Source organism: Macrobrachium rosenbergii, chromosome 16, assembly GCF_040412425.1.
Source record: "Macrobrachium rosenbergii isolate ZJJX-2024 chromosome 16, ASM4041242v1, whole genome shotgun sequence".
NCBI classification, from domain to species: Eukaryota; Metazoa; Arthropoda; class Malacostraca; order Decapoda; family Palaemonidae; genus Macrobrachium; species Macrobrachium rosenbergii.
Window position 1 is genome coordinate 36543762 of NC_089756.1, and position 19484 is coordinate 36563245.

Consider the following 19484-nt stretch of genomic DNA (forward strand, 5'->3'; position numbering starts at 1 on the left):
TTTTTCCACAACTCGACCGGAGTAATGTCTGCTTCCGTCTACCGACATTCGCCGCTAATTCTGATTTCCTCCTCTGGAAGATTTCAGAGAATTCGACCAAATTCTAGGGCGACTTTTAAGCCATTCATCGCCTTGAGAATTAACTGTATGCAGAGTAATATTACAGACACACTCTCTCTCTCTCTCTGCAAATTTTATGAGTCAACAAGTCGAGCTTTTAAGCAGAAATATTTAAGGAAAAAGTACTGATATACAAAACGAATGTATATTTCTTATGGGGAATACAACTCTCTCTCTCTCTCTCTCTCTCTCTCTCTCTCTCTCTCTCTCTCTCTCTTTGCAAATTTTATGAGTCAAGAAGTCGAGCTTTTAAGCAGAAATATTTAAGGAAAAAGTACTGATATACAAAAAGAAAGTATATTTCTTATGGGGAGTACAACTCTCTCTCTCTCTCTCTCTCTCTCTCTCTCTCTCTCTCTCTCTCTCTCTCTCTCTCTCTCTCTCTCTCCTGGTCAAGACTTTCAACAGAAAATTGATAATTCTGGTAAGAATATTGAATCCATCGCCTTGAAACTCAAACTTACTCGAAAGAAAGATAAAAAGCACAAAAGGAAAGTTACGTAAAAAAAAAAAAACCTTTTTAAGCCTGTTCTAGTTTCCACAATCACAGCATCGCCGGAAAGAGCCAATATCGTCTCATTAAGACCCATTTTCAGCCAATCAGAACCATCCACATGAATTTCCCGTTTTATGATTGGTTGGCCGCATGGGCGGCCAGTGAGCATAAAGGGACGATCTCGAGGTTTTTTATATATATATATATATATATATATATATATATATATATATATATATATATATATATATATATATATATATATATATATATATATATTAGATCAGAAGTAAAAAATCAGCGCTGTTTCTTTTTTCGTGAATTGTTCTGATTTATCATCATTGTTTATGAAAATGGGAAGAGGGAGAAAAGAAGAGAGAAACTATGGAATGACAGAAGAAGAGGAGGAAGAAGAAGGAGAGAGAAAGAGAGGAGATGTACGAGGGTGTAGGAGGAGGAGGAGGAGGAGGAATGGAAGGAGAAGCGGTAAGAGTGAGTTTCTCCTCCTCCTACTTCTTCTTCTTCTTCTTCTTCTTCTTCTTCTTCTTCTTAATAAGAGAACATCATTTCAGTAATCTTCTTCCAGAGATGGTTCCAGGTCTACTCATTACTGACCCCGGATTCCAGATGTTGCCTGAGATATTGCAACCTCAAAAGAAAAGGAAAAAAAATAGTAAAAAGAGGATAAAAAGAGAGAAGGGGAAAGAAGAAGCAGTTCCCATAATTCGGGACTGAAAGAGTGGCCTCATTAGTAAAGGATTGCACAGATAATGGAATATAATTAGATGGCGATTTCTTGAGGAAAAGTGACAAGGGTCTGCGAGGGGTGGTTTGTGTACTCGCGAGTTGTACTTAGCTGCTATGTACACAAGTTATGTGTATGTATGTATGTATATATATACACATATATATATCTATATATATATATATATCTATATATTATATATATATATATATATATATATATATATATATATATATATATATATATATATATATAATTTATTTATATATTTATATAAAATTATGTATATATATATATGTATAATGAATTTGTATATACTGTATGTATATATGGATATACATATATATATATTATATATATATGTATGTATGTATATATGTATACATAAAACAATCCATTCTTTACATGTATAATTTTAACTAAAAATAAATCGCCGATTCCAGGAAATATAAAATCTCGACGCAACAGTGAAGAAAACTTAAGTCACTATACTCGTAATATTCCACCGACAAAATCCCTAATATCTGATGATTTTCTCCCGACGCTTCATCAACTCAACAACAACAACAACAACACCACCACCACCACCGCCATCTTCATCACCATCATCATCATCAACGTCGTGCTCACCATCATCATCCTACACCATCAAATCCACTCATCACCACCACTGTGTAAACCCCGGCATCTCCTAATTCAACACGTACCATTAAAACGGCATAACAGCGAATTAATGTCGAAACAATGGTCGAAAATCCTAATTGTTAAGTGTTGAGCGAACGACGTATGAGCGCTAAACATGCAGGCAATTAGCGGGACATGGAGAGTTAGTACAACACGCGACGAGGGGGAAAGAGACCCTGAGAAACTCTACGGGAGGCGTCCGCCGCGTTTCACTTACACGATTCCTACGTTTCTGAGATGGAATTACTTTTTCGTCTACTCGTAAAATCGCGTTGTTTATGGTTGATTAGCGTGCGGTGCACTGTAGGCATTACTTAAGGTTCTTTGCAGCGTCCCTTCGGCCCTCTAGCTGCAACCTCGTTCATTCCTTTTACTGTAGCTTCTTTCATGTTCTTTCTTCCGTCTTGATTTCCATCCACGTCTAACAATTGCTTCATAGTGCAACTGCGAGGTTTTCCTCCTGTTACACCTTTGTAACCTTCTACTCTCAATTTTCCTTTCAGCGCTGAATGACCTCATAGGTCCCAGTGCTTGGCCTTCGGCCTAAATTACATATATTCTATTCTATAGCTAATTAGATGCAAACTTGTTTGTAATATGTACTCTTTATTATGTATAAATTTCTGACTCACCTCGGGATCGAACCCAGGTATCTAAATTGAAAGGCAAGGGCCCTACCACCTGTATGGTCCTGTTAGTAGCAACCTTTCCTTTCAACTAAAGACCTGGGTTCGATCCGGATGTGAGTCAGAAATTTGTTTATGTTCCTCACGTGATTGTGTGTTGATTACTTCGTGTATACATTATATATATGTATAGTATGTATATATATATATATATATATATATATATAAAATATAAAGTTTCTAGTTATATATTTTCATATAATTAATTCATATGACAAGGAAAATAAATTATAATGATATAAATGGATGGGATAATGAACTTATTAAAAATTTTGCTTATATAATAAAGAAAGGAAAATAAATTATAATATATAATTTATTTATATATATATTTATATATTTTATATATAATAAATATATATATATAATTTATTTATATATTTATATATTTTATATATATATATTTATATATATATATATATATTATATATATATATATGTATATATATATATATATATATATACATATATATATATATATATATATATATATATATATATATATATATATATATATATATATATATATATATATATACGTACAAACACACTACCATTAACAGGAGATGAAAATGAAATACGGCAGCAGCATGGGACTAGTTTAATAAAGACTGCGAGGAGGCCGCGCGAACTGGCCTCACCCCCTTGTGCTTAGAGAGTTAGATCAGTTTGAGATAATGTTCATCCCGAGTTGGAGGGAACAACGTCCCAGACATCAGACAACGGCCGGGGATGGTGTGGCCTTGCTTTAGGGGGGCTTCTCTCTCTCTCTCTCTCTCTCTCTCTCTCTCTCTCTCTCTCTCTCTCTCTCTCTCTCTCTCTGGGTTGACTGTAAACTATACATGAAAGCTTCGATAATGATAATAATAAGAAAAGCTAGGATTTGCAAAGACAATAATAATAATAATAATAATAATAATAATAATAATAATAATAATAATAATAATAATAATAATAACCTACTGCAAAGTTAAGTGCCAAACCCGTGTATTAATTTAGATTGCTTTGTAATTGGGCGAGCTGAATGACGCCAAGCAGTTTACTAGATAATGTGACGAGGAAAATTGAGATCACTTTGCTTAAAGTCCGCTTGTCATTATTCATGGAAGTGAAATAACGATCGATTTAAACAAAACTATATGAATCATAACGTTTCTCTTCAGGTATAAATGTGGAATGAGAGATCAAGATTAACGCGTTTGACAACATAAAATTTGAATATTATTATTATTATTATTTATTATTATTATTATTATTATTATTATTATTATTATTATTATTATTATATACGATAATGATAATTATTATTGATTTATTATCATTATTATTTTGGAGGTATGGGGCAAAACGTTATCGCTTCTTTTCTGGCTCCGTTTAACCGGTATTATCGCGTACTTGTGAAATTATAGGCATTTTGTAATGTCCTTATTTTAACATAAAGAATACATTATTTAATGTTCTTTGCAGCGTGCCTTCGGCCTCTAGCTGCAACCCATTTCGTTCCTTTTACTGTACCCCCTTTCATATTCTCTTTCTTCCATCTTACTTTTCCCCTCTCTTAACAATTGATTCATAGTGTAATTGCAAGGTTTTCCTCCTGTTACTTAACTTTCAAACCTTTTACTGTCAATTTCCGTTTCAGCGCGGAATGACCTCATAGGTCCCAGTGATTAGCCTTTGGCCTAAATTCTATATACATTATTCAACATAAAGAACACTTCCAATATTATCATCATTTTTCAAAACGGTTTTTTTCATTCTCTTTGCGCCCACTGTTATTTTTTTGTGTGTTTTAGTGTTTTCAGTGAATATATCTGATTGTTTTTCAAGTGTGAAGTTGTACTGCTTCAGTGTTTCAAGTGTGAAGTTGTGCTGTTTCAGTGTTTCAAGTGTGAAGTTGTACTGTTTTAGTGTTTCAAGTGTGAAGTTGTACTGTTTGCTTCAGTGTTTCAAGTGTGAAGTTGTACTGTTTCAGTGTTTCAAGAGTGAAGTTGTACTGTTTCAGTGTTTCAAGTGTGAAGTTGTACTGTTTCAGTGTTTCAAGAGTGAAGTTGTACTGTTTCAGTGTTTCAAGTGTGAAGTTGTACTGTTTCAGTGTTTCAAGAGTGAAGTTGTACTGTTTCAGTGTTTCAAGTGTGAAGTTGTACTGTTTCAGTGTTTCAAGTGTGAAGTTGTACTGTTTCAGTGTTTCAAGTGTGAAGTTGTGCTGTTTCAGTGTTTCAAGTGTGAAGTTGTACTGTTTCAGTGTTTCAAGTGTGAAGTTGTGCTATTTCAGTGTTTCAAGTGTGAAGTTGTACTGTTTCAGTGCCTCCAGTTGTTTCAGGCTTGAAAATACGACTGAAAATGTAACTAGTTAACTTTTATATGGATAAGATGCCTGTCTCTTAACTACACCATTGTGTCCTTTTGAGCATCGGCTCCTTCTCATTGATACACTCCCATTTTACTTGCTTCCCATCGTTTTGAAGCTGTTTCAATTTTAAGACGTGGTTTGCTATATCCCGAACAAAGACACGAATTACAAACGCGTTTAAAATCAAAATCAATTGAAAAGAGTTTTTTTTGCGACAATTAGACCCGTCTCGGTTCCTCAACTGGGTATAAAAAAAAAACTGGAAGAACCAGGGTTCTTTAATCGACACTGAAATACAGACCAGAAACCGTCACTGTCCTGAAACACGATAAAACTGACCTCGGCGTCGCACAGTTTCGTATAAAAACACGACCATTGGATCATCTTTCTTTTCCAAGAACGAGCAGTCGGACCGCGCCGCTACTAGCTCGCTCGCGCGCTTGCTTGCTTTTGTGTGTGAGTGCGCGTATGTGTCAATAAGTATGTATCGAGCTCCTCTCTCTCTCTCTCTCTCTCTCTCTCTCTCTCTCTCTCTCTCTCTCTCTCTCATCTGAGCGAGTTGTGCTAGCAGCCATATTGTCCCAGGTTCAATTTATACGGCTGAGTGGGTAGGAGAAACACCTGATATATTGGGGGCCGCTGGTTTGGAGGCTGTCCGTGTACAAACACGGGATTATTCAGGTCGCGACAACTAATTATCAACAACCACCAACATCACCAGCGCCTGTGCCGCACCACACAAACATACAAGCACACAAACATACAAACACACACACAAAGAGGAGGTAATGAGATGGTACAGAATAAAAACTTATTTTTGATAAGATATATTTCGAACGCACGCAGTTCGAAATATATCTCGGGGATACAACTAAAATCCTAACTAATAAAATAATAATAATAATAATAATAATAATAATAATAATAATAATAATGTGTCGATGGAAATCTATACACGTACGTACTGCGTTAATCGTAGTCTCGTCAGGAAAAGTGATAACATTAATAACAAAAATAACGACTCTGATACAGAAAACGACAAATTACAGCGACCACGTCCGCGCGACATAAATCAAACCGCCGCTGGTAGAGCGCGCGCGCGCGCACACACACACACACAGAGAGAGAGAGAGAGAGAGAGAGAGATGAGATGTATGATGAGCGAGACGCATAGATAGAGTGATACATCGCCGAGGAATAATATACACTCAAGTTACATCTGCCCACGGAAGGACTCTCTCTCTCTCTCTCTCTCTCTCTCTCTCTCTCTCTCTCTCTCTCTCTCTCTCTCTCTCTCTCTCTCTTCGCGAACGTATTGATTTTGGAGAATTACCGCGAAAGCCGATTTTCGCGAGATGGGAAAAGGGGCTGGTGGAAATAGCAGCATCCGATATTTTGAAGTGTACCTGATGGAAAGAAGGACGATGCTCGCATTTAGCGTGGAGTTAATGAGCGTTTTCGTGTTGTTTTAATTTTTCTTTTTGGGGTCCTTTCCCCCCCCATCCCCCGCTCGGGAACCATCCCGGGGTTTTGATTGAATGGAATGACGTGTCGGGATGGCCTGTGAGGTCAAAGATTGAACGGCTTCGAAAATGACAGACAGTGGTCACGGTGGGACTTGTCTTCAGGTGGCCAAGGTGCCTTGACTGTGCTGAGGTTCCAGATAGAAGGCAAACAAAAAATAAATAAATAAATAAAAATAGAAATAAAAAAGTTCAGAATTTTTTTTTTTTTAGCAAACGAAAGCGGGTAACTTAAAATTTCTTAAGTTAATATAATGCACGGGTGTGTTTGTACCTAAGCCGCTGTTGTAACTTGCTCAATGATTTTTTTTTTTTTGTCGTAGCGGAAAAGTTTAGTTGCGATAATTTTATTTATAAAAAAATGACCTTATAAGAAAAATCCCAATTAAAAAAATATATAAAAAAACGGAGGGTAATGTCAAGAATTAAATTTACAACCCAAGAAGTAAGGCATCATCTTCCCTTTATAAAAGAAAAAGCTAGAATGGCCATAAATAAGTTTACGGAAAAAATCGCCCCCACCAAAAAAAAAAAAAAACACTATGAAAAGAAGCCATTTTTTTCCAACAGTCTTTTTTTTTTCAAAGTTTTTTAAGTAATACAAGAGATTCCGGGCACTTTTCGGGAAGTTAGTAACGCTTATTCAATTATGCAGGTTTGAATTTTATCGTAACCCAGAGTTATGATGCGGGATTAAGTGCTTCTTATATCAGCGTGGAGCTCTGGGCTGGAATGAGAAGTACTAGCGATGAAAATAAATAAATAAATTGGTTGAGTAATTAATATATGAAGCGCCTGACTAAAGTGAATAACGAAATACGTCAGTTTCTATTTATGAACTTTGAATGACGGGCCTCATGTTTAAATTTGACCTTATACAAGATTGAAACATGATTTACTGCCAGGATGTGAAAAGCGAATGGTGTTTAAGGTTTTCCTAATGTAATGTGTGCTTACTACGTGGCTAGAAGACTGTATAGCGTTGTCGTTACTCTACTGAAACATAAAAGAGTTCTGAAGTGTATTTCAATCAATCTTGCCCATCAGCAAGGGACCTTTTATGTCAAAAGTACCCATAGAAATTCACATAATGTATTATATAAAAAAAATCATTGTAATAAATCGGGTTATTCATATACTACATATTGAACTGCTCAAAGGAATAAGGTAAGCCATCATGTTGAGGGTGATTGAAACACCCCTCTCTCTCTCTCTCTCTCTCTCTCTCTCTCTCTCTCTCTCTCTCTCTCTCTCTCTCTCTCTCTCTCTCTCAGGAGGTCTAATAACGTCCCCTTGCCCTACGTCCAGGTGATTAATTGGCCGGTTGGATTCGATGTTCCGGGTAATCCCAGGTCACATTATTAGTTCTTATCCGGACACCAGGTGCCGTCCGCAGGTAAGCTCGGGTGTGGATTATCTCCGAGTCATCAGTGACAATTAGTAAGCTCCTTGTTACGATTCAATGATTAGTTCGCCGCTGGTAGGGTCTCTCAGAGAGAGAGAGAGAGAGAGAGAGAGAGAGAGAGAGAGAGAGAGAGAGAGAGAGAGAGAGGACCTGCAGAGTATTGTCAAAATTTTCGGAAGAATGTTTGAGACATCCAAACGAAATCTGAAAATCTCAAAGAAAGATTTTTTTTATTATATACTGTCTCTCTCTCTCTCTCTCTCTCTCTCTCTCTCTCTCTCTCTCTCTCTCTCTCTCTCTCTATATATATATATACGCAAGCCACCGGAGACCATCCCGTATTAGACCCAAGGCCTATTTATCAGCCTGCCGTAATGTACTATTTATTGCTCCCACCGCCGCTTCTACCACACAAGAGACCATCAGCAACCGTCCGGGGACTCATTCCGCCCACATTATCGTCATCAACGCGGTAGGAATGTCGCTGGACCCACACCAAGAGCCCCGGATGCTGCTGATGGCATCCGCGGCGATATAGCTTTGCCATCGAATTTCGGCCAGTCGATGCTATCGTGGTTTCTTATCGTAGGAATTAGATGGCGGAATCTGGGCGATGTTTGGGATAGCATCTTGGCATTTGCGGTGCGCTGTTAATTTGAGTTGATGGATGTAGCTGCTGAGAGAGAGAGAGAGAGAGAGAGAGAGAGAGAGAGAGAGAGAGAGAGAGAGGCGGTAGCAGCAGAAATGATAAAAACATTAGTGGAATCAAAAGGAAAAACTGAAGATTCAGTTAAGAGAAACGAATGAAATCGTGCAAAAAAAAAAAAACATTGAACGATTCGTGATAGGTTTCAAAAACAACAATCAACAAAATGAAAAGCAATAAACAAATTTCAAAACAACAAGCAAATTGAAAAACAATAACAAAGAAAATGAAAATCAACAAAACATAAAAACAACAATAAACAAAATCTAAAATATTACAACACACAAAGTTTTTTCCCGCCGTTAATACTATGTAAAACGAAATATTCAAAGTGCGGTGGCATAAGGTATTTCAGAGGCCTAGCTTACACGCTCGGTATTTTATAGGCCTAAGGGCGCATCGGGAAATTGATCTGTCTCCGAATGAAAAGCAGTATTTATGCACAGACCGGATATTGGGAAGTATTGTGTACAGCGACCAGTATTACGAAAAATGGGACCTTGATAAGACAAGTCAACAATGCGGCCCGCAAATTAAAAATACTGTTAGTTCATTAATAATAATAATAATAATAATAATAATAATAATAATAATAATAATAATAATAATTATTATTATTATTATTATTATTATTATTATTATTAGCAATACGTATTTACAGTGAATCATTGTAGTACCTCTTAAGTATGATAAACATGAGTAGGGAAAATCGTGATTTAAAAATTGAGTTCATGACTGTCCTCGTTATAAGTCAAGAGGTAAGTTGATTATGCCGTCAGCTGACACCCAGAGAGAGAGAGAGAGAGAGAGAGAGAGAGAGAGAGAGAGAGAGAGAGAGAGAGCGGCAAAGCACCTTTGATCAGAATCGACCAGTCCAGAAGTCACTCTTTCCCGTAAGACAGCTGCCGAATCAGATCCTTTGCACAATAGAACAAACACGGCGCATCTGATCTCTTAAGAAAAAACAAGCAAAAAAAAAATAAATAGGGAAAAACAAACACACAAACACGACGCATCTGATCACTTTAAAAAAAGCAAAAAGAGAGGAAAACAAACGCACAAACACGACGCATCTGGTCTCTTTAAAAAAAGCAAAAAGAGAGGAAAACAAACGCACAAACACGACGCATCTGGTCTCTTCGAAAAAAGCAAAAAGAGAAAAACAAACACACAAACACGACTCATCTGGTCTCTTAAAAAAAGCCAAAAATCAAACACACAAACACGACGCATCTGGTCTCTCAGAAAAAAAAAGCCAAAAAAGAGCTAAAAAAAAAAAAGCAAACACACACACAAACACGAAGGCGCAATTAAATCCTTAATTTAACTTAGACCTCATAATCGGACGAAACTATGTCGTTTTATAAGCTATAATTTTCGGCCATTACATTTCATGACACTCCCGGAACATTACTCCTTTCCTATAAAGGCTGTTTTTGCCCCCTGAAATTTCTCGCCCTCTTTTGTGTCCTCCTCAGGCCGTAGTGATCATTTCGGCTGTTTTCGCTATTTATAGCCGGTCATTTGGCGAGAAGGTCTTCTTGACTTCTCAAGTAGGTATTCCCCTGACCCCTCCTTCTTCTCTCGCTGCTTGACGGATTTCCCCCTCCCCTTCCTCCTATCTTCCCCTCCCGACCGGCACCCCGACTCGAGAAATATAATTCCCCCCCCCCATCCCCTTAACCCGACGCCCAAAAGGAAAAGATCCGTCAAATGTAATTTCGTCCTTCAATGTAATTTTAACAACTTCTTCATTAGCGATGTTTGCCTTCCGAAGAAGGCTGATGAAATCCGTCACACAACCGACGGTCTCTAGAAATTAAACTGAAGCCTTGCAAGAAATAGGTCAACATCATTGTTCTCCGCTAAACTAACATAGTCTGGTGCTGTTATGAATGATATAATTCATGTAAAAACAACATAACGAATGTGCAAGTTACGTACCAGTAACCCATTCAAATTAGGGATGATCTCGCATCATAAATTTCCAAAGTCTTTTATCGAATTCAAATTCGCCTGGCTAAAGTGACGTAACCATCACTGGGGCTAATGAATTAGGATGCATTTAAATAAGAGTAGAGCGAAGCACTAAACGAAATTCAACGTCAACGTAATAATAATAATAATAATAATAATAATAATAATAATAATAATAATAATAACAACGAAACGGAGCATCGTACCGAATTTCCGGAAACCTCCCAGAGCGGGACATTTCATTGGTGGAAACCAGTCCTAATAATTTCAGACATAGACTTTAATGTACACTTAAATCCCGGCCTCTGATTGGTTCTCGAGGGCCTCCTAACGACGTTATGGCAAAGGCCTTTGTCCACGGGACCCCACGTTTCAACCATTCGAAATGGAGGCGAGGAGGCCCGCTTGGTATAAGGAAGGGCCCCAGTGCTGACACATCCGGAGGTTGTGGGGTGGGAAGGGGTTGGGTGGTGTGGGGGTGTTTGACTGGAATGGTAGGTTTTGGTGGAAGGGGGGAGGGAGGGAGAAGGGAAGGGGCGAATGTATATATGGTCAGTAATACAATTTGCAACACGATTCTGGAGCTGTTGAGGACCTTCGGGATGAAGTAATAAGATTATTCAAGCTTTTTTCTTACATTTCTCGTTGAAGGAATTGTTTACGAGAGAGAGAGAGAGAGAGAGAGAGAGAGAGAGAGAGAGAGAGAGATCATACACAAAGAAATAGGCGCAGTTGATAAGGGGAAGTGTGATATAAACTCTAAAACCAGAGTAATTAATAAAGAAAAAAATAAAAGACAAGAGACGTATAGGGGACAGGTAGAGTACCGCAAACAAGATGTTCAAATCCCGCAGACTTTTTCCCTCACCGTCTTCACACCACGTCGATTAATGCGAAGAAATGTGAAGCACATTCGATGACTTTGCTTCATTTGAGCATCCATAACGCGAAAGAGTCATCTCGGTTGGCGTATCCGCAACGAATTAGAGCATCATCAAAAGGGGAGATGCGTATTTCAATAGCGTAACGCTAGTTGGGTGAAGCTGATATATTAGTATAACCAATTATAACTTGGAAACTGTCAAACAAATTTCACTGGAGTTCTGAACGGGGAAGAGAACAGAAAAATTGGGGACCAGAGAGAGAGAGAGAGAGAGAGAGAGAGAGAGAGAGAGAGAGAGAGAAACGAATGTCATTTATTTCGATGGGTGGGCCAATTTACCCTCGGAACATCGAGACATCCAATACACATACATTAATTTGCTGGCCCGGTCAGCGTTCGGCCTGCCATGTCTTCTACTTTAAGGAGAGGGAGGGGAGAAAACCAAGAAAAATGAGAGAGAGAGAGAGAGAGAGAGAGAGAGAGAGAGAGAGAGAGAGAGAGAGAGAGAGAGAGATTCTGGGCCTGTGATATCTTGATCCTGTCTCTCAAAGAATAGAAATGAGCCACTTGTCCGCAATCACCCTTGCTGGAAATCTCAGTATTCCAGGACAATTTTCTGGAATCTGGGATGAGAGAGAGAGAGAGAGAGAGTCAGCCTCAAAACAATCTAATCTTTCCGCGGTAATCCTAAGGACTCTGTGAAATGCTTTGCACTTTCATCTTTATGCTATCTTTTCGTCCTTCATTGTACAAGTTCTCCAAAATACACGAGTTATTTTCTCACTGTTTGGAGAATACATTCAAGTAAGAATGTGGTTTTTCTTTCGAAAGCGCCTGCCGCGTCCGTTTCATAAGCAGTAGCTTTTAAAAGAAGAAAAGGTTTGTTTGAATATGAATATATATATATATATATATATATATATATATATATATATATATATATATATATATATATATATATATATATTATATAATGTGTTACCCGTTTACCATTTGCATATTATATTCAGCGTCACTTTAGTTCTCGGGCAAAATAAAATGTAGTCTACCAGCTACAATTCTATAACGTTCGTAAAATGATAATCATTTCCTTTACAATTAAATAAGAAAGCTATTAATAGCAACACGCTTACAAAATACATCACGAAGAAAACAATACATTATTATATACTTTTCAATTTCAGCCAGTTATGTGAAACTTTCCTAGGTCCTCTTTTAATATTATGACCATTCCAGGAGGCTGCATCTGTAACGACAGATTCATTCATTCCAGTGTCGTTTCTAGCTTCCAGTAACGGCATTCTATCTCCCCCCCTCCCCAACAACTCCACAACCCCACAGGTCCAAACCCCAACTGCAATTCATCCTCCCCCCTCTTTCCTTCCCTCAACCTCCTTCCCTCAACCTCCTCCTGCACTCTCCCACAAACCTATCATTCAGTCGAGGGGAAATAATCAGCAATTAACGTATTTCCACAGTTAACTTTCTACCCTCTCTCTCTCTCTCTCTCTCTCTCTCTCTCTCTCTCTCTCTCTCTCTCTCTCTCTCTCTCTCTCTGTATACCCTAGTTTTCATAGTTTTCATCTACCTTTTCCAAAATTTCCTCACCTGACATTTCTTTATTAATTAAGAGGTGTTACCTGTAGTTGTCTCTTGGGGAATATTCACACTGTGACTAGAAGGAAGAAGAAGAAGAAGAAGAAGAAGAAGAAGAAGAAGAAGAAGAAGAAGAAGAAGAAAGAAGAAGAATCAAACGGAGGTGTCTTTTGGGAGGAGGGGGAGAGAGTGTCATGTTTCCCCCACACCCACTCACTCCCCCCTCCCCCTTCCCCCTCGCTGACTTTAGTAGCACCGGCATCCCTTAGGCACTACGAAGGACATACATAGTCCGAAGTAACAATGGAGTCCCCTTAAATACCTTAGCAAATACCTTATAACACGGATGGCATCGTTTCTGGAAGGGAAAGCGGGGTAGGGGCTGTAGGGTCAGGGGCAGGGTAGGGGTTCTTCAAAGGGGTCGGGGGTGGGGGTTAGATGCGCCTCCTCCGTGGACGTTAACCGACAGTGGGAGATGTTACGTAAGAAGAAGAGTTCTGGGGAGGGGGGGAGGAGGGTGTTGGAAAGTAATTAATTGACATTATCCATCAGGGAAAGGATGCATTAAAGGGACTGATTTGAGATTTTAACTGGGTTACCACACGGCCTTTGCTTCCGGTTTTTTTTTCCGTCGTTCGCAGAGTATCTACTAAAAGCTGGAAGGAGGAGAGACTTCATCTAAGTTAAATTGGTCGTTTCGAGGTCAAAACTTCATGTAAAATCATCTTTTACGAAAATGTGAGAAACGAAGGGAAACCTCCTTCCTTTACAGAACTCAACTTGAAGCAGTCTCTTCTCGTCCAGATATCTAAAGTTGCCGTGGACTTACAAAATAGCCGAATTGCAAATAAGTGTCAGCACTTTTTCCTTCCTTTATTTTTCCTCTAAGAGTGGCAGTTATGACAACTGGCTACCAAAGGAAATCAAGTTCTGAAGCTAATTCTAACTGATGCTGAAAATGACAGGACGTGGCATCTGTAGTACAGATCACAAGAATGATGGCGTGTCACGCAGGGCATGAATGAACAATCAGTTTCAATATTACTCAAAATACGATAAACGTAATGTAAGCAACTACCATCTTACTAAGCTTGGTCTTCTTGTGGAAGTATAGAACTACAGTTTTTTTTTTTCTAGTGGAAGGATATACTAAAGAATAGAAACATTCCTGAACGTGCAACAGGAACCGTTAAAAGATGCTTTCCAAACATTCTGATGTCGCGTGGTGTTCCTTGGCCAAGTTTCTGAATTTTGAAGTGATTCAGCTCTCTAGCCATTCGGTATTAACCGATTTCCTTTTCAGAAATGAAAAAAGAAAATCTTCCCGCATACCTCCTTTTGTAATTGCTTTCATTTTAAGTGTTAACTAAACTTATGGAGGCCTCTAACTAGACTTAATTCGTTACAACTAGACAGCGGATATTTGTGGATTTCCTCTATTGCATGTTTGACATTACACGCGCAGTAATATTGCAAGCAATCTGTAACCCCCGACGCCACTGACATATCACGAAACTCCTTTTTAAAAAGTTAAACGCTCTGCCAGAGGATTCATACCTTCCCTTAATTAAGGAAAGTTCAAGGGGTTATAACCGAAGATTGGCGCCATACTCCGAGTTCCTGTGAGGCTCGGACTCAGGCGAAAGGAGTTATATTGACGCGTGTTGTCCTGTCATTCGTTTGGCCAGAAATATGCATCGATTTCGGCAGTTATTTAGATGACTATCAGTGGGCTATTTCTAGGACCACTGTACTAACGCCCCTCTCGACTACTGCTAGCAGTAGCCCCAACGAATCAGAACTGTATTCAGCTGTCCCAGTGTAAGACTTAGCCTACTCCCTCTCTCTGCTCCCTTAAAAGTTAACTCCACTCCCCTTTTACTTCCGCCCTACCTCTCCCCCCCGTAAACGATTTCTCCTCTCTCTCTCTCTCTCTCTCTCTCTCTCTCTCTCTCTCTCTCTCTCTCTCTCTCTCTCTCTCTCTCCTGCCCCCTTGCCATACCCGACAAAGCACGCATCATCAGTAAACCGTCCATTGTGCGCGCAAATTCTAATTCCTTCCATGGTACCGCATCTTGAATGAGGCAGGGGGCTACCTATCCGTTTGGAAAAGGCTTGTAGATTGCAAGGGCGCGCGCCAAAGGTCTTCAGCCTCCTTGTTCGTGGCAGAAGCTCCCCTTTTTTATGCCCCTCGTGCCCACCCAACGCTCCCCGTGCTAAAGACAATGTTGGCAATAGTCTCCTTAAGTTGTTTTTACGGGTTGGCGTTTTACGTGCCCACTTCATGGCTGACGATTTGCTGGAAGGAGGTCAGAGGCTCAAGTCTCTGGTTAGGGTAGATTTAGTCTCAAGTCTGGTTAGGGTAGATTTAGTCCCAAGTCTGGTTAGGGTAGATTTAGTCCCAAGTCTGGTTAGGGGTGTGACTAGGTCTCAAGTCTCTGGTTAGGTCAGATCGAGTCTCAATTCTGGTTTGGATGGGTTAGACTGACCAAGTCGAGACTTAAGATTTATTTCAAAGGGGATTTCACAGGAGTACCACCATTGTCCAGCTATGGTCTATAACATTGTAACGAGGGCCACTAAATTTCTAACGTTTTATCAGCTCTCTCTCTCTCTCTCTCTCTCTCTCTCTCTCTCTCTCTCTCTCTCTCTCTCTCTCTCGTCCTTTCCTTCTCCATCTTTCTCTTTGCTTCCTCCCCTTTTTCGCCGTTGACATGCCCCGTGTCTCGTCCATCTACCCCATTGCCATTGTTACTTGCCATACAAAGGCCGGGATGTGCCCGACGATGTCATCCATATTACGCCTCCATTGATAGATCTGGGCGCCTTTTGATTAACCAGCCTACGATGTCACTGGATGTCTTCAGTGATACTTCAGACTTCTAGCCTTTATATGTATATATATGAATGTATATACATATATATTATATATATAAAATATACAGTTACATTTTAGATATATTTATATACTTCTCTAGTGGAGTTCCCCTGCTGTCCACAGCACTTAATGATTTTTTTTTTTATAAAGTTAAGCGTATTTGATAACGTCCCATTATTTCTAGATTAAGTCGACATTAAACAAAACTGGAATGATAACACCAGCAGCAAACATTCTTTTTCTGATTGTGATTATATCTGTATGTATATATATATATATATATATATATATATATATATATATATATATATATATATATATATATATATATATATAAACGAACACAATGCAGAAGATAGCTATAAACAAGGCAAAATATAACACACCGCTTTATTGTCACAACATCTCGAGCTGCAGGAAATACAATGAGCGCTAACTTTACATCTATCATTATTGTTCACACAGCGATGGTATCAACATCACTCTTGGTATTACTGTAACGTCATCAACTGTTACATTTCTTATCCGTCAACACTGAGTCGAATGACAGGAAAAAAAAAATATTCAGGATGAACAGCTGACATATGTAAAATTTCCTAAGAGCAGCGCTAACTAATTCACACGGTCGGAGTTATGTCAGTAACAATTATATTTCCACAAGCCTCTATCTGTTTCTTTCTCGGAGAAAACGCAGAGACATACTCTTGCAGCAAAAGCAGTTTGTTAAGACGAGAAATAACGCCAGTACAAATTGTCCTTCTCAGGCCGCAAAGCATGATCCATTCATCGGATACTTCGCTCAAGAATATCAAAAGAAGAATAATGTGATGAATGACAAGTTAAACACATAAATGAATCGAAATTGGTGTGAAATCACATGCTGAACGAGAATGATTTAGGAAATCAAACATTCCATCATGACAGCCTCATGCATTCCCAGGGCAACGGAAATTCTGAATAACCTTGAAATTAGGAATAGCCCGGGGGTATTTAGGCGAGCCGACCATCAATCTGGGTTCTGATACATTACGAATACATGCGTTTTGAAGCTTCTTTGAAGTTTTGTGTCTGTTTTGTAATTGATTTGTCACCTGTAGCCATCACAGAATTTTTTTTCTTTTATTTGTAACCGCATAACAGCATAAAACGTTTAATGAAATGGTTGTGGTAAAAACTTAGAGTTGACTGATATTCTAACTGTAATAGATTTTAACATGATATAATTATCGGTCTGCCTGAATTCCCTCAACACAAACTAGCAAAGTCGTGAAACACAGTGAAACGCAAAACAAACACACCACAGTATGAAAAAAGAAAATGAAATTCACATCTGCTAAAAATGATTTTAAGCAAAATTCACATTCGATTCCACATGACTACATCCTATCGGTGAAAGATTTCGAACTACGATAAATAAAAAAAATTGGGGTTGTCCTCTTCCCCCCTTTTCTTACCTTTCTTTCGGTGTTCCTTTTTGATCTCGTCCTTCTCGTGTTCAGGATTTTTGAGAAACATGCTCAGCAGAGCCAAATTTCCCGGATACAGTACTTCCATCTTATCCGAATCCGGACTGCGGAGTCTCATACAGAAGGATTGGGAGGGTCAGTTTGGGACGCGCAAAGATCTGATAAATATTATCGGAAGAAGAGAGAGCGGGAGGGGGAGAGAGAGAGAGAGCGGAGGAAGGTAGGAAGAAGGAGGAACACGGTGAGACTGATGATAATGATATTGGTGAAGGTGATGATGATGGCAGTAGTACTGGTATTTGTTTATGCTTGATGACAGTTGGTAGTTAAGTCTTCGATTTTCCAGCGTTTGTTTTCGAGACCTTTCTCAAGAACTCGGTGACGAGATTTTCTTTCACGGGTTTTCCTTTTTTATTTTATTTTATTTTCCGCGTCTCTTGCGATTCTCTTTCTTCGTCTGCGAGACTAATCCAACATTTCTTCGTGTTATTATTTTCTCTATTTTCCCTATCTCTCTCTCCGTGTCTCACTTCGTGGTTTGAGTCACTGATTGTCACTGTCTCTCATTTATATTTCTATCTCCTCTCCTTCTCCTCCGCCTCTTCTCCTTTGCATTTCTCGTCTTCCTGATTCACAACACGAATTCGAGGATTGATTTCTCTCTCTCTCTATTTCTTTCTGTTTTCCGAGGCTTTGGGTGTCTTCACTTTTACCACCTTTTCCAGAGATTTCCTTCAGGAAAAAACCAACGCGAAACAAAATGAAACCATAACAAGAAAACAACAACAAACTTAAAAAAAAACCTTCACCATTCACAATTCATAGTGCGTCATTCGTCATGTAATTGTAATCCCATGGCAGAGAGAGTTTAGCTTTTTCATGCTGTTGACGAGAGCGCAAAGTCCAAAGGACACACGGCCGACGAAGGACCATGCACCACTCGCACAAACTTTTTTTTTTGTAATAAAGTCCCAATGAATTTATTCGGGAAGCCGCCGCAGCAGGTAAAGTCCAAAGGTGTCTGCTGATAAGGTCCCAGAGTGTCCTGGCACAGGCAGGAGTAGCAGAAGAAGAAGAAGAAGCATCAGCCGCAGCACACCGTCCACATAATATACACACACACACAAGCGCGCCTCCTCCGACGGACGAGAGAGAGAGAGAGCGAGCGAGCGAGCAGCAACCCCCGCTGTGCCTCCGACTGGTCTGAGTGCCAGAGGTGGACTGGGGAGGCGATTCCGGGCGGCGCGCGGCACACGGCTCTCTCAACACCGCTAAGTCCGCTGGGTGACTGAGCAGTGGGTGTCCGCTGCGGTCCGTCGTCCAGCCTCTACCGACGTCTCTCTCTCTGCTGCCGTCAGTCGAGCGACCCCACTAGTACTACCGCTCCCACCACCTCCCCCACCCCCACCTCCACCGCTCCTCCTCCCCCTCCCACCACCACCATCGTCGTCGTCGTCACATACACGCACGCACGCACGCATGTACACGCACGCGGCACCCATACGCACACGCACACGCACGTACCTACGCACTCACTCTCCATACGCATTCATTGAAGCTTGCAGCGTAAGTCCGCTCGCTCGCTATTCGTGTAATTTTTTTTTTCCCCCGACACGACCGAACGATTGTTTATTTTCCTACAGTGCGTTAATTGATTTAATTCCGGCGTTTTAAGGTGAACTACATAATTTACAGGTTACAGGAGTGTTCGTTAGCGTCGCTTGAAATACCAGGAGTCTTTTTCTGTGTCGTCTACTGTAACCTGTATGCAACTCATCCTCTCCTGCAACACGCGGGAATCATGTAAAATTGACCGTTTATATTTTGGTCATCTCTGCGAGCTGTGATGTTAGTCGATTACGATATAGTCGTTTTATAGACAGGTGTAGATTCTCTCTCTCTCTCTCTCTCTCTCTCTCTCTCTCTCTCTCTCTCTCTCTTTTCCCGCTGCGCTCTCAAAACCTCG

The 19484-nt window shown here is 39.6% G+C and overlaps 1 protein-coding gene across 1 annotated transcript in view; it reads right to left on the reverse strand.

Annotated features, from left to right (window-relative positions):
• The window catches only part of LOC136847306 (B-cell lymphoma/leukemia 11A-like), a 100133-nt gene extending 81271 nt beyond the window's left edge, over positions 1-18862 (reverse strand). The window contains exon 1 of the mRNA XM_067118861.1: positions 17507-18862. Within this exon, the coding sequence (XP_066974962.1) occupies positions 17507-17636 (130 nt within the window). The 5' untranslated portion in view covers positions 17637-18862. The remainder of the gene's footprint in view (positions 1-17506) is intronic.
• Positions 18863-19484: the final 622 nt, after the last annotated feature.